The 15,280-nt window shown below is 42.0% G+C and overlaps 1 protein-coding gene across 2 annotated transcripts; it reads right to left on the reverse strand.

Moving 5' to 3' along the window:
- Positions 1–407: 407 nt before the first annotated feature.
- Positions 408–14,234, reverse strand: LOC111273659 (uncharacterized). 2 transcript variants are annotated; one of them, XM_086973557.1, is made up of 6 exons: positions 11,904–11,921; positions 7,922–8,028; positions 7,014–7,469; positions 5,325–5,711; positions 3,766–4,206; positions 408–3,623 (listed from the first exon to the last, which is right to left on the reverse strand). In XM_086973557.1, the coding sequence occupies exons 4-6, from the start codon at positions 5,709–5,711 to the stop codon at positions 2,379–2,381; spliced, it is 2,073 nt and encodes a 690-aa protein (XP_086829683.1). In that variant the 5' UTR covers positions 7,014–7,469; positions 7,922–8,028; positions 11,904–11,921; the 3' UTR covers positions 408–2,378. The 2 variants fall into 2 exon arrangements, with proteins under 2 accessions (XP_086829683.1, XP_022711194.1); XM_022855459.2 differs by lacking the exon at positions 7,014–7,469 and having other exon boundaries at positions 11,904–14,234.
- Positions 14,235–15,280: the final 1,046 nt, after the last annotated feature.

Below are 15,280 nucleotides of genomic sequence, written 5' to 3' on the forward strand. Positions count from 1 at the left end.
TAATAACAATATGTATATAGACATCGACATTACCGTAGCTATCATTTACCAGTATGTATGTATATATATGTAATCATATCAAATGAGGAGGACATATGCGACACCTAATCTTTTTTTGTCTACAGTCAACATAAAGTACAGTTATGATGATATAATAATCAGAATAATAGTAATTGCCGTGATAACAGTAATAAGAGCTATAATCGAGAATATTGTAATAAACGAATAATAAAGCTACAAGTACTCGGAGAGGCCTATGCTGAATTAGGCTAATAATTGAGGCTAGATTTCTCTTATTCTCGATTCCGTTTACAGTTTACAGCCGGTTATGTCGTTTACATTTTATCATATCTTATCCTTCGTGGGCAGGATCTAACTGGAGAGTTTTCATGTTTTACACTGTTCAATTTTTCTCTCTCTTTTTATAGGTTCTTCAACGATCCATTCGTTTCTTTTGCATTGCTTGCTCATAAATTCTGCTCCTTTGTGTTGCACTATATAATTATTACCCACAATAATAGTAATCATCATCATAATTGTAATCAGTTTATAATGTGATCCGCTTTATGTGCGCACACTTTGTTTTCCGCTTATAGTGCACAACTAACAAAATTACGTTTTTCTCCAGCAAAAAACAAGTTTTTCCTTTGTTTCGATCCGCCCTGTTTGTCTGATCTTACTCGACCAGTTTTTTCACTCAATATTTATTTCTTCTCCGTCCTATTAATGAAACGACAATAATAAGATGTTTTCCACACTGATCGATCGGCTCCAAATAGCTGGACTTGTAATGGATATATAGTGCCATATGCATGGGGACTACTCGAAGCCGCACATTTTCACTGACCACACCCATATGAAAATAAGCGCTAGGGGAACCGACGTGCGTGCAGCGTAGCCACTGAAATAGCGTTCTGTGTGTGTTGCCGGACTGTGCAGCGGGCGCAGGCGGAGGCACTCTTGTTAACCGTACTATATCGATTCCGTCAAATACCCCTCATGATGTCTTTGTGGCCTCTTACCGCTTTGTTACGCTGACTAGACTACTTTAGGACAGACTTAGGGGGCGAGGGAATAAACTATTACTGTTACTACTATTATGGTATCAAGGACCGAGCACCCACGCGTCGCAATTCCCCCAAACACATGGCAGGGTGTGTCACGGCATCGCAGTATGCGGCTTTTGACAACGGCAACCATCACAACTGCCACACGCATGCATCAATGCTGGTGCCGTATTGTCTTTCATTTAATAGATTCTTTCTGCCATTTTCACCTGCGATCCCCGAGCTGCGCTTGATGTACAAGGCGCATTGCCATTAATGAGCCCGTTTTATCAACTGTTGTTATCTTACATGGTCGTACACACACGCACACACAGATATAGATATATACTATTATATAATTATTGTTATTCTTACATGTATCTCATCGTTAGTGTTGGTCATTCATGCGCACTGTCTTTCTCTGTTGCGCGATCTGTCTCTCCCTGACCTTTTGCGGCTTCTTCTGCCATTAATATAGAATCTTGTCACTGTTTTTAAGATCCAGACAAAATATTAAATTCCATTATCAGCGGCATCACCATCATCAACATACACGGTATATGTATATATATAGTCAGGCATTAATCCACCTCCTGTTCACGGTTTGAACATATTTACCATCGCTTAAAAGATAGAAGCGATTATTGGCGCACTTTACCCGGAAGGAGGTTGGCTGCCACTTATCTGACGTCAGGACCGCTGAGATAAATGAATCAATGAGTGTGAATCGATGGATGTTGTGGAGGAATGATCATCAGAGTAGCGAGTCCGCAGCAAACACGGGCGAGAACGTTGTATGGGAACACCGCGTTTCTGGTTATGAGAGCGAGCGAATGAGCAGAGGAGCTCTGAATGATACGAATCAAAAGAATATACTGGAACGATAATATACACTACTGGTTTATACTACGACCAGGTCATCGTTTCGTACATATTCATTTCGGTCCAACCAGCTTGTTGTCGACGTTGTCGTTAATCCAACTTTAATAAACATTATTCATCGACGGTATATCGTTTAGCATCCCATAAACGTTATTTACGATGTGTCATCATCGTCTATCATCTTGGTAAGGTCATTCATTCAGGAGTGACTGGCTGTCGACGGTGATAGTACTGTCTCTGAATGAACGTTGTCACTATTATAATTTCTATTTTCATCGGGGGTATCATCATCCTATCATGGTCACGTTTACTTGGTCATTATTATGATTTTCTTAATCTTCTCCCTGTTAATTTCTTCTGCTCTCTGTTTTTACACCCCGTGCTTCTTTTTTATAGCTCTAGTAATAGTTGATGTCCCGAATCAGCAGCTGCAGGCTGATTGGAAAACAGTTACGTTTCGAATAGCTCATTAGCTGGGTTGTCCTCCTCGAGTATTTCGGGAGCCAAAAAGTGCGCCTGGGCCTGCTGTTGTGCAGCTTGTGCGGCCTGTTGTTGAGCAGCTTGTTGTTGGGCTGCTTGTTGCTGTGCGGCCTGTTGAGCTACTTGTTGCTGTGCGGCCTGTTGTTGCGGTGTCTGTTGTTGCTGTTGTTGTTGTTGTTGGCCCTGATTTGGATGGTCTTTTCCGGTACTCAGCATGGATCCCTCATCTTTGATGATTGCCGCAGAAATATGCGACGGTAACAGTGAGCTGCACGCCCTCATCAGGCGTTCGTCGTGTGTCGAGTGTATTGCTGTGATGTGGCGTTCCAGCTCGCTGGCCTCCTTGAACGTTTTCGCGCAGAGGCCGCATCGAAGTGAGCCAGGCTCGTCCGGATGTGAACCCTTCATATGTGAGTTGTATAGCTGCTTGGTGGGAAATTCTTGTCGACATTCTTCGCACTGGTACTTCTCGCCCTGGTGGTACTTAAGTTCGTGTCGAGCACGGGCTGTCGTGCATGCGAACGGCTCGACGCAGAATCGGCACTTATATGGCTTCTCGCCGGTATGCGAGCGCTCGTGCTTTTTCCAACAGTCCTTGCGGTTAAATGTCCGCGTGCAGTACGTGCACTTGAATGATGCCGTCGCGCCACCTCCGGAGCCCCCGCCGCTTCCAGCAGTTGAGCCGCCCGCAGAATGTTGCTGATTCCCTCGGCGACCCTTTGAAGAGCCTCCGCCAGTCGTGGTTCCGTGACTTGAGGCCACGTTCCGTACATGCACGCTGTTACCCCCGTTTTCGATGCTGACAACGGCTTGTACGTCCGGCGCTTCGACCTCGGGCTCAAGAACGATCTGCACGCGCTGCTGCTGCTGTTGCTGCTGCTGTTGCTTTCGTGTTGGCTGCGGTGGAGCAGGCAACGGAAGGGCGGGCGGATGCGGGTGGTGGTGCGCACGGATATGCTCGTGCATCAACCGTAGACTGACAAACGTCAGCGAGCAGAATTCACATTTGTATACAGCCGAACGATGCGTCTTTTTCATATGTGATGAAAACTGCCGCCGATCAACCCCGAATACCTCGCCACACTGTTCGCATACATATTGCTTGTTGGGATGAGCCCGACTCTCATGTCGGGTGCGCATCCGACAGTCCGAGAACACTTCGTCGCAGAAGCGACACTTATAGGGCTTTTCACCAGTGTGTGACCGTTCGTGCACCTAGATGCAATGAGCCAACCAATTAATAAACCAATTAGTCAAAAAATATGATTGGTTATTATTAGTGTATGTATGAAATTTACAACATATCCCTATATAGCTTATACATCAAAATTCACACAGATGAAGTTCCTAAACTAACCTGTAACACATCCTTGCGATTAAAGCGTCGATCGCAAAATGAGCATCCATGCTCTAACTCATTGGTATGCGTCTTCTCATGAGTCTTCAGGTGGTGTCGATGAGTGAACCGCTTCCCGCAGAACTCACATTTATGTTTTTTTTCTTTGACCACAACCACTGCCCCTGCGGTGGCCCCTGCACTGGCCACTGTGCCGAGCGCGGCCAAGGTTGCCTGGGCAGCATGAGCTGCGTGCGCGGCAGCTGCTGCGTGCGAAGTCGTTGTATGTCCATGCGTAGTCACATGAGACCCGCCGTACGACGCCGCAGTAACCAGTGGATGTGGATGGTGGCCAGCATGATTTCCGTGATGACCACTTGCTGTGTGATGGTGGATGCCACCTCCACTATGGCTGCTACTGCTGCTAACAACAACTTGGCCTGCGTTAGATCCGACGGTAACCTGCAAGAAAAATGCAAGTCGAAATTAGCATACGACCTGAAAAGTTTCAGGAGTGATTCTCATCTTTATTGCTTCGTATGCATCGGAGGTAAGGACAAGTGTGATAAAATTGTTTCATCCATATCATAGAAACAGTTTCGTTGCCTGCAACGAATAATTCTAATTATCATACAAATGATGATATTATATACAGAATTAAATATTTAAATTTGAACTTAATTTTATTACCGTATCTTCAGGTACTTCAATAAATTCTTTTGCATGTGTCAGAAGTGACAATCCTGAGGGTCCTGTTTATTCAGTATAAACGTTGTTCACCGCAATTACATCTAAGATTCAGGAACTAACCGCTCATTAGGTATTTCCAGAATATTCCTGCTTTAGTTCACAAATAACTTAAACATAACCGTGCGTGCGTCAAACGATGTTAGTAGGAATAAGGTCGTCACCCAAATTCGTTGCGTGTAGAAAATTCCAACTGATTTAGTTTTGGGCTAATAGCAGGTCAAAGTTCTTAAATGCAGAGCCTTATAACGGCCAATAAGCACAAAAGGCGCAGAAAACCGCAAAAAGTGTAAAAAAAACTAACGGATGCAGCTTATCTGAACGATTCTGACATTCTGCCTATAAAAACATTGCGATTAATCTCTTGCAGAGAGATCCAGGCAAATTTTCGAGCTCTTTAATCTCAACTCTATTAAGAATCTTACTGTCTGCTTCGTATAAATTTTTCTTGAATCTGTTTGAAGCCATATGAAATCTGGCAATAACGTAGATGATCGATTTCAAGCAAAGAAAGACGTTTATCTGTCGGTAGAGTAACAGCATTGTATAATAGCTGATCTAGGAATTCTGGAAACGACGCGCTGTTTTGTTTTATAAATAACTGTTTCCTTTACGTGCGAAATTTAGTCTGAATTTGATTACCCCATCTGCCCTCTCTATTCAACACTTTCTCTTAATTACTTGGCTTATATGAGATTCACGATGGCCTATGCCTAGGTGAGTACCACGTTTCTGGGTACGACTATGCTTTATGCCGAATGTTTATATTTCCCGAGTACTGTATATTACAGTCTGCCTTATAATAGGTGTAAAAAAAATAATTTTTAGCTTACATCGTTTGCTGGGACTATTGAGTTTGCCGATGATGTCACACTGCCAAGTCCGTTGATGCCTTGTAGATTGCTGAGACTGTTCATAGATGAGATGTTACTCATTGACGATATATTCGAGATGTTGTTGAGGCTGTTGTTGATGTGCGGATGGCCTCCAACATGTGCTTGATGGGCAGACGGTGCCGGCCCATGGGGTCCATGACCGCCGTGGCCAGTTGCCTGTGAATTGAGGTTGTTGATAAGCACGGGCACCATGTGAAACACCGTCTCGCCGTTCGTCCACGTTCCCAGTTGGATGGTGCCCCCCATACCGACGCCAACGCCCGTGCTTCCCAAACCTCCAGGATTGATCGTTACGATCGATGGCGGCTTCGCCTCGAAAGCCATCTGAAAATGATATTAACCCGAAATCAGCGAATGAAAGCGAAATTCAACAATAACGGTAAAAATCGTCTAGTCAAAAAGGAATTTAAAAAACATATTGAACTGAATTGAAAAATTACCCCAAAATGTGGCATACAAGGTAAGTTGAGAGGTTACAAGTACAAGTCACTTTCATCGTCTTCAGAAAACGCAACATTCAGTGACAGATCATAGATATTCAACATAATAATTTAGTAAGTCCAAGTTACATGTGTTTTATACTTATTAGCATTGCTAGGCAAGCATGATCAGATGCAGTTGCTCGTGATGGTATTGGTAGTTATGGCTGATAGCTTTGGATGCACCTTGCGTGAAAAGTTATGGTTGACTATGTGGAGACAAGTACAGTTGTTACAATGCTATTGGTTAGTTGCAACTGCAATACGGTGCAGACTATAAGACAGCGTGCATTTAATTTTCAAATGTTTGTGCAAGGCAGTGTTACTAGTTTTCTCGCCTTTTATAGTCTTTACAAAATTAAGTGGGTGAAGAAAAACGATCAAATACTATCTTGTGACGCAGTTTGTTTACTTCATGAAAGGAACCGAATAGGAAGTACAACATACAGAACCACGATTAGAGAGAGTTTCATTTACATGAAGCTTAGATATGTTAAAATATTCCATTACTGATGTTGCTATACTATCACACAGGGTTTGCTCGAGTCGTTATTATTATTACTACGAAGTTTTTGGCTCTTCCGGAATAGAAGGCCCAGCAGACAAAGGCAATACGTTGTTTAATCAATTCCACTAAATGAATGCAACTATGATGACCAATGACAAAATGACTTTGCTCAACAATGGACGTATTATGTTTGTTCGTATGAGCAATCGAGACGAACAACCTAAACCGTGTTAATCACTACAAAAGTATTTTTTGAGCTTTTTCCCCGGGGATTCAGTTTATTCCCACCTTGCCTTTGTTGTTGCTGCTCTGCTAAGGGAATGGTGGGAGTCGTATCTAGAAGTTGAATTGGGTTGACATATATAAAGACAACGTTTAACGATACAGTGGCCTCACGACTACGAAATAGTTCACAAGCCAATGCATTCACGACGATCAGGTTGTGCCAACACTTGATCCGACAACACTGTCAACAGTATGGACAGGAAAAATAAGCAAGATAGGATCTACTACCGATGATGATTTGATGCGAGATCATACCATGTGTGCAGCTACGATAACCGAGCTACAACAGATAGAAGAGAAATGTATCTCAAAATTGGAGAATGGTACAACAACATCGGGCAGAGCAAACTTTACCTGGATCTCTTTCAGGTAGCAAGAATTATCGAGGTGCCAATAAGCATTGGTATGTCCTTCAAGTCGTGTGTCCTTCGACAAAGATGGTCAATGCGTTTCGAACCGCAGATGTTTCCGGCGACGGAGGGTCAAGTTAGCAGACAGCCGATGCCAATTGCGTCGAAGCGTTCTCTTCATGGAGAAGCAGAAGTAGTGGAGATTTCATCGAAGACAACGGCTGCACAGGACCAATCACTCGGGTGTTGGCAAGATGGCAAGGATACATCTTCACAGGGTGGCATCTTCTAAGGCTACATCAACGCCAGCCTGCCGTAATGTAGGTCGGTTGCGGTTTTTATGTTCTTGAGTCCAACGTCTGTAGCAAGCTCTTCTGGATCAACCTAGCTCGCTTTGTGTCGTCCCTTAACGCATTTCGCTAATAACGCCATTCGTCGCGAGCATACCGCATCGTTGAGCCTACATATTGTCGTATAATTAGTTCGCCGTTGTTAATCTCAATCATGATCATTAGCCAGTGATTAAGGTTCAAACACACACAAATGATTAGTACCGATTGGGGAAAGCGTTCAATCCGTCAACAAACTGTGAACCAACGCTATTGTTCTTAGTAATGAGTCTGTAATACTTCAGTAACTTGCTTGATCCGGACGCTGTTTGCTGGCCAAGCATGTGTGCAAAACAATGTTAAAGAGCTAAAGCAATAGATAGGTACTATGCCTAGTTGGTCTTCGAAATGTGTAAAGATAGCAACTTAATAGAGCGTGCCTACCGGACAGGCATTAATTAGTCTACTTAAGCGTCAGCATTGCTCTTTTCACCTTAATCTTATTATTAACAAATTACTTAGCTCAACAAGAAAAGCATCGTCATATTTAAAAGCCAATATATGTTCTATAAAATTTTATTACCTGCATGTGTGACGAACTGCCTCGGTGAACCATTTTTGGTTAGGATACGGGCTCATCAACGCACTGGCACCATCGGGCAACCGGTCCTGCTACCTGTGCTTTGTAGCCTAATAAACAATAAAACAATATCAAATAAAGAATATATAAGTCGAAGCTTTTTAAAAAAGAGAACGCCAACGATATCGGTTACAAAACTAAACAAACTAAGGATATCGAAAGTTATATATTTGTATGTATTTTTTTTAAGAATACTTCATACAAAGTTCCCATTTTCTATGACACTCATCGTAAAATTGCTCTGTTCTCGTTCAAAGTTTGATATCACATGCAGTACAGGCACTCTTCAAAATAATAGTTATAGACTCGAAGATTATCTAATTCAACTTGTTTCATTGGACTGATAAGTCAGCCATGATGTACAAAAATGTGTTCGAAATAATAAAATTTAGTGATGTAGGTTAAATAGAAGTGTCTTACTATGATGTATGATGACATCGGATACTCGTCAACGACTAGATAGATTCTGATTTGAAGCTAATATGTAGTAATCTTTTGTTTACCATTAGGAGCATCTAGTATAGATATAAACGAAACAACTGCACAACATGTGTAGTTACATAGAGAAGGTTTGGGATACCTAATATTCGCATGTTACTATTTAGGTATTATTCAACTATAAAAACCCTCAATTCAAGGAAACACAGAGAGATTGCGACACAACTAAATAATTACGGATACGTTGGGGACCCAGATGGACATACCTTGGAGTATTCTGCTGCGCAATTATGAGCGTGAAGGAAACTTTAGCTCTCACTATGGTAATTAACGGATATTGCTGGATTTGTAAATAGTCGACAAATAGAAAGAAACAGTTATGCAATAATTAGCTTACAGGTAGAACAATGACTGCTTCTTTCGACAAGAATCAAAATAAGATTTAAGTAACAACCGAAATTTAGAGCATAGATATCTATACTGTACTGTATTTTCGAGTATTCGGAGATTTCATGGTGTCTTCGCGTTCTCCAAGAATCAAACATAATTTTTTTTTACTGATCGATCTAGATGTACCATTTGTCTTGTAGTTGGGCTAAATATTGCTCGATCAAACTACCACAAGAGCCGAAAAAAATTATAATCGGAGCTTCGGCCAAAATGCAAAGTGGAATAAGAAAATGCACCGTGTGCTATATTCAGCTTGGTTCGCATTCTGTCTCCAGGTCTCATTTAGAGCTAAGAGAATAAGGCCAAGCCGACTTTTCAATAGGAAACAGATTTTGCTCGAGCTATTGGAATTCTACTTGTTGCTTTTTTTGATAAATATTTATTGTCGAGAAGGAAATCCTACATTAAAACCAGGATTGAAAAAATTAATTCAATGAACAAAATTAATCAACTACAATAGTTATTTTCGTACAACGTAAATCATACTCAACTAAGGTGATCGCTTATGGGATGAACAATGAAATAGAGACGATGAAAAACATATCAGAAATGCCTGTCAAAGAGCAAAAACAACAGATAAAAACTTTTTAAGGGAACGTTCTCTTTCAGTACTATTATTATTATTATACAGTATCCCAGACTACTTTTAGCTTGGTATTATTGCCGAATATTTCTCGTTCTTGCCAACTGTCGGTGCGTTTGGCCAAAGGAAAAAATACAGGAACTCACACAATTTATCTGTATAATACAATCTAGTCGGGGCAGTGTCCATAAACAGTAGCTCCTCTAGTTGCCTTGAATTATTAATACGGTTCCTGCCGTTTGCTGATGCAGTAGGTGACACACTTTATAGCAGCCTATTAATTACAAAGAAAGGTGCATATGATAACGATAAGAATATGTCAGTTGGTTTGGATTGACACCATAAAAGTAGGAAAATGTTATCATATCAATTAAATTTTTTTGTTTTGTGAAAAGATGCTGGAGCAAAAATCGTTTGGTCTACCGAAGGGGAGCACAACACCCAAACGAGTTCACACAAGAAACCCACTGTGTAATCAATAGAGTTCGACTTTATGATCGGGCCACAGATCTGTCAGTTGGCCAGCACTTGGGAAATTATCAAGATCATGATACCGGAGCCGATCAAGGAAACGTTAGGCATTCCGTCAAGACCATTGCTGCACGAAGGACGAATCCACCACAACCCCGATTATAATGCATACTAGTTAAATACGGAGACTGGAGTGCAGTATGCACATAATATCAATGTAAAATGGCACCAGTATTGGGAACCAAAAAAGAAGGCATCACAACTACCAACACCAGTATGCAAAGTTTAATAATTAACTAACTACTGCAGCTGCAGATAAATTAACAACAAGTAGGAAGTCCACGTAATTACAAAACTTGCCTTTGGAGTCAACTAAACATTACTAAAAGCCTACCGATTTCACAATATCTCCACATCTCCTCTTTTGATTCTTATAAGTCCTATCTAATAATGTGCCATCAATTGACACAGGACTACTTATTATTTTTCTTATAACAGCAGGTACTGAATTGCGTGACTTTCACCACCTCTACGAGTGGATGCAAAAAACGCCTTTTTTGAGAGACAAACCTTTTCACATCAACGATTCAATTTTTATCGTTTAAGAAACGATTCTTTTTCTACAGCCTAACAACGTTGTAAATTCGACAATACCTGTAATTCTTCGTCACTAGTGTAATCTATAATACAACACATTTGTATGCAACATAATTCGAATTCTCTAAAATGATGTTACAGGTTTTTCATCAAAGAATAATATAATTAGACACGTTTTTTTCTAATATCTACGGCCTTGTGCTGTTCCTTGTAACACACTAAGATGACATACGCGCTTCAACAGGGACCGGTTAATGCCATATAATGGTATTAGGCCAGTTTTATTTATAGATAAAGGCCTTGCAAAACTGTGAGCTTCTAAGTGTGAACATGGTGGAGAACAACCACGGATGTGCAATTACCTTGAACATACATATGGTCGCCTATTACAAACACGAAAGGATAAGCCCATTTCTATCTACAGACATCAATAATGACACTTAGCCGTATTCTTACCGCTTTAGCATCAGTAGCCCATTTGACTTGCGCTATCCCCCACCCCTTACTTTACACTGCTGTTCGCCGATGAGGAACTATCCGTTTGCATCATGAAGGTATACGCGCTCATCTTTATATATATATACACACATATGGGGAAGCGAAGATTATCCATTAAATCGCACCTATCTGCGATTTACATAAAGATTCGAAGGATTAGACGGGCTAGGCCAACCACCAGATCACAGTACACTCAACAAACGGTGGCTTACGATACAAATTCGAAAGCCTGCGAGAACCGACAGGTCTTACGGGACTCAGCACCTATCGCATCAGGACTGTGCTAGTTAGGTTACGCCACGCTATGTTACAATTAATAGAATCGGTTTGGCGGCAGGTCATCTGCAGTATCCCAATTAAGCAACAATGGTTTCGTTCGAGAAACAAAGCAGCAAGCACAAGCTTCTCTTACCCATCATCGATAGTAGATTGATGGGGGCTGCTGTACTGCTATGCCTCTCGATCTCCGCCACAGCGAGAGAGTCTGCCCCTCCGTCGACGGCGTTTGACGACAGAGAGAATCACTCTACGATCGTCGTAACGCCTAGTGCTGCTACTGCTACTGCTATTGCCGCCGCTGCCGCCGCATTAGTCTCTCGATAGCTGGCCGCCTGTGGCCGCCAGGCCTCCCTTTGTATGTGGCGGTATCGCTCGTCTGAGTCGTCGTCGTCACCGCCGGATTCGTCTTCGTATTGCTGCCGCCAGCAGACTTGTCGGTGGCCTGGCTGACGGCTGTGTGCAATCGTTGTGTGTAAGTATGTGTTACGCCTCGGGATACACCCAACCCTGCATAGCCTACCCAGTAGGAACGACAGCAGTGGTGCAGTGTGTGCCACAGCCATATCAGCCTGGCTAACCGCCTATTATCCGAAGGGAAGAAGTGCTCACCTTGGCCGATGGCCGCTTCTAGCGTTATCCGATATCGGCGCCGCTCAGCACATGATGCCGGACGGCGATACACAGGACGAAAGTCGTGAAACGCACTCTAACAGCCACCAATTCAATCTCACCAATAACCAAACCACCACGGTGCACAGCAATTAGTCCACCAGCACGAACGATTTGGAGCCATTTAACATCGGAACACCACTGTCGCCATTATGTTTTGGTCGTCGTCCCTGTATTTGTTTTGCGTGCAGCCGATGATGACATGGTCTCTGCCTGTAAGTAACGGCGGGAAGTCCGCCGCGCTGGCGTTTGGCGCGGCAGCACCCGCTCCCTCTGCCACCGTTGCTACTGTCGCGGACAAGACGATCAGACCAAATAACCACCCAACGATTTGGTCCGATGAGTAGTTAGCGAGCAGAGCGCGTAACGGGCCACTCAGTGGGCGCACAAAGACGGACAGCAACAGCATCATACGCGGCGTGACGCGACACACGACGCTTAACCAGAGCGCAGAAATAACAGCCCCGAAGCAGGTCGGATAGATTTCAGCCAACCCGAAAAGCTGAGCTCGTCGTCGTGCGCACGAAGTTGGCGGCGGAGGGGCCAGCAGCAGCAGTCGGAGTAGCGACGGCGGCTTTTGCCTACTAACAGAAAGAGTTACACAAGACCAAATCCTCTTCTTGATAGTGCAGTGGTAACATGTTTGCTTATTGAATTTGAGGACACGTGACGTGGTCCAGGTTTGAAACCGGGTTACTAATTTACTACCACTACACGCCCCTGCAAACCTTGCTTCAAAGTAATACTAAACTAAGCTCCGAACCAAGGCTTAAGAACGTGCGGTCCAGTATTTAGTGGATGAAAGCCCTACCGTACTAGACGAATAGCTAAGCCGTGACGTCCCGTCTGTATAATGTACTCGCTCTCATTCCCCTAAAAGAAGTTCGAAACTTGGCGTAGACACATTTCATTTCATGTTAGAGGTGGTTATAAGCCGTTTGAAATAATGCTAACTACGCCACCACCAGTGTACATAAAACTTGAAAAAATGTTTACCTATGTACAACAGATGGGCGCACACAAATCTGGTGTACTCAACCCGATTCACAGTCATCCACCCAGCAATTCAAGAGACACACGACGACCCCTGCCAGAGCCGCCAGCGGTAGCAGCAGCAACAGCGAAGAAAGGGAACTTGAAAAAAAACAGAATCAAACACGTCCGCTATATAGACGCGAAGGCTTAGAGTAAGGAGAGGGGGAGGAGAAAATGATCAGTGGGAGAGAGAGAGAAAACGCCAAGCTACTCACAATACTTATACAATTATTAGTAATGGAAATAGCGGAAACAGTGGCGGCGGCAGCCGCAGCATGTTGAGCGCTCAACACAATAAAAATCCCAGTGGCAATTATGGGGCTTATGGTAATGGTTCAATGGAGGCAACATCATAGATCAAAGGCATAGAAGTCTGAGGGAGAGGAAAGAGTAAATGGAGAAGCAAACAAACGATGACTGCTGCTTGAAAACAATCGGAGAAACTGATGAGTGTGACAGGCCTGAGCTGTTGCTGATGATAACGATGACCATAGTGATTTTTGCTTGATGGCCTTCAAGCGATTTAGGCGGTTGGAACGTTTGCTACAATGATATACTGCATTAGAACAGACCACATTAGGTAATGCCGGATTGTTATTGTTGTGGGGATAACACACAAAATAGAAAATAGCAATAGAAGATAAAAGGTAGATAGATAGCAATAGAAAAACAGAAGCAAGTGAGATTAGGAAAGAAAACAAGTGGGGTATATCGTGGGTTGAATTAAAACCTCTAGTGTAGTAGGTAATTTGTGTTACGATTTAAATAGTAAATGAGTAATATAAACAATATTTTTTAAGTAATAATAATATTACTTACGAAAGATCGTACACTAGTATTAGCGGTAAATACTTAGGGAAGGTTCTTGTGTCATTGTGCACTAAAGTCAAAGACACATGACGTGGTTTGTAGTATAAGTTTAGAGTTTAGAGTTAAAGCGTTTACATACTTATGTACTTATGTTATTGCATCTATATGAAGAAATGAGCAAAATCAAACTTGATTTTTTGTTACCATTACCTAGACGTGTATATATCCTCGAATTACCTCGAAAAGGACCAGATATTAAGAACTTGTTGGTAAGTAAGTTTGGTTCAGCAGGAATACTCTCCACTGAGAGATTCATATGCTAAAAAAATTGATTTCATACTTAAAACTAATAAATATCCTCGATTACTGACAAGAGAAAGTTATGTGAAGACGAACTAGTATGCGTACGAACGTATGGTCTTCTGATTCTATATCTCAGTTGCTAAATATACTATGAATGATACAAAAATTGCACGAATTTGTCTTTTCACGCCTTCTACATATTTCCAATGAGATCGAGACATTTCAGGATGCTGTTGTTATTATACACGCAATGTACCTCTAGTCTATAACATGACTCGAAATCAGAAACGGTTATGTCTGATAAATAGTTCAGTCTTTTGCACTCTCTGTGAAAGTCTAAATTTGGTCTTACAGTACCACACGTGTGTAAAAAAAATAGATACGTAGTTCGTGTGAAGCCGGGACGCGAATATATTCGATTTTGTTATCCACGGAAGATCTAAGGACTTGATCTTATATAATCACCACCATGGTAATATATGTTTTATAGGCTCTTCAGAAATAGAATTTCTGTTAATTGCTATGATTCGGGTCACGACTGTTGAGGAGTTATATTGTCCAAATGTAACGGGTAAGAAAATAGCACCATAAGCCAGCCTTGTTCAAGTCTCGTATTCGAGTCTGGACACTCGTAGTAGTGAAACCTTATAGCATCCCAGAGCTGGAAGTTGTGACGCACTTTGGACCGAAAGTATGTTAAGAAGTATTATATATATATATATATGTATATATATATATATATGTATATATATATATATATATATATATTACCATGAAGCCAATGAAACGCACGCGTACCCAGAGAAGTAACCACTGTTAGCTTTTGTTCTACTAATGAATTTTTTATATGCGTGTTTGATGCCGTTCCACTAAAACCTTATAGAATCTGATTTGCCACCAGTGGAAGGCGTATATTATATTTGATTGATAGCATTGCTTCAGCTCCTGTAGGTGGTCCGGAGAAGTATTCTATGGCTTATTCTGTTTTTGCTTCAAAATTGGAAAATATACCACCCGACCTGCGTTTGCGTCTGCCTTCAACATCGATAATTGCCGTCTCCACCTGAAATAAATTGTTCGGAGATTCGTATAAACTATTTTCTAAACTTCCTTTTAGGTTAAATGCCCCTTTGGTCAATCGGATACAGAAGTTGGCACAGGAAACGTTA

Source organism: Varroa jacobsoni, unplaced genomic scaffold, assembly GCF_002532875.2.
Source record: "Varroa jacobsoni isolate VJ856 unplaced genomic scaffold, vjacob_1.0 scaffold_209, whole genome shotgun sequence".
Taxonomy (NCBI): Eukaryota; Metazoa; Arthropoda; class Arachnida; order Mesostigmata; family Varroidae; genus Varroa; species Varroa jacobsoni.

Excerpts from the sequence above, each read along its gene's own strand:
- LOC111273659 (XM_022855459.2), bottom strand. The coding sequence starts at position 7,954 with ATGGTTCACCGAGGCAGTTCGTCACACATGCAG. Across the intron at positions 4,207-5,324 it reads CAATAGTCCCAGCAAACGAT|GTTACCGTCGGATCTAACGC; the intron begins GTAAGCTAAAAA and ends TTTTTCTTGCAG. Across the intron at positions 3,624-3,765 it reads ATCGCAAGGATGTGTTACAG|GTGCACGAACGGTCACACAC; the intron begins GTTAGTTTAGGA and ends CATTGCATCTAG.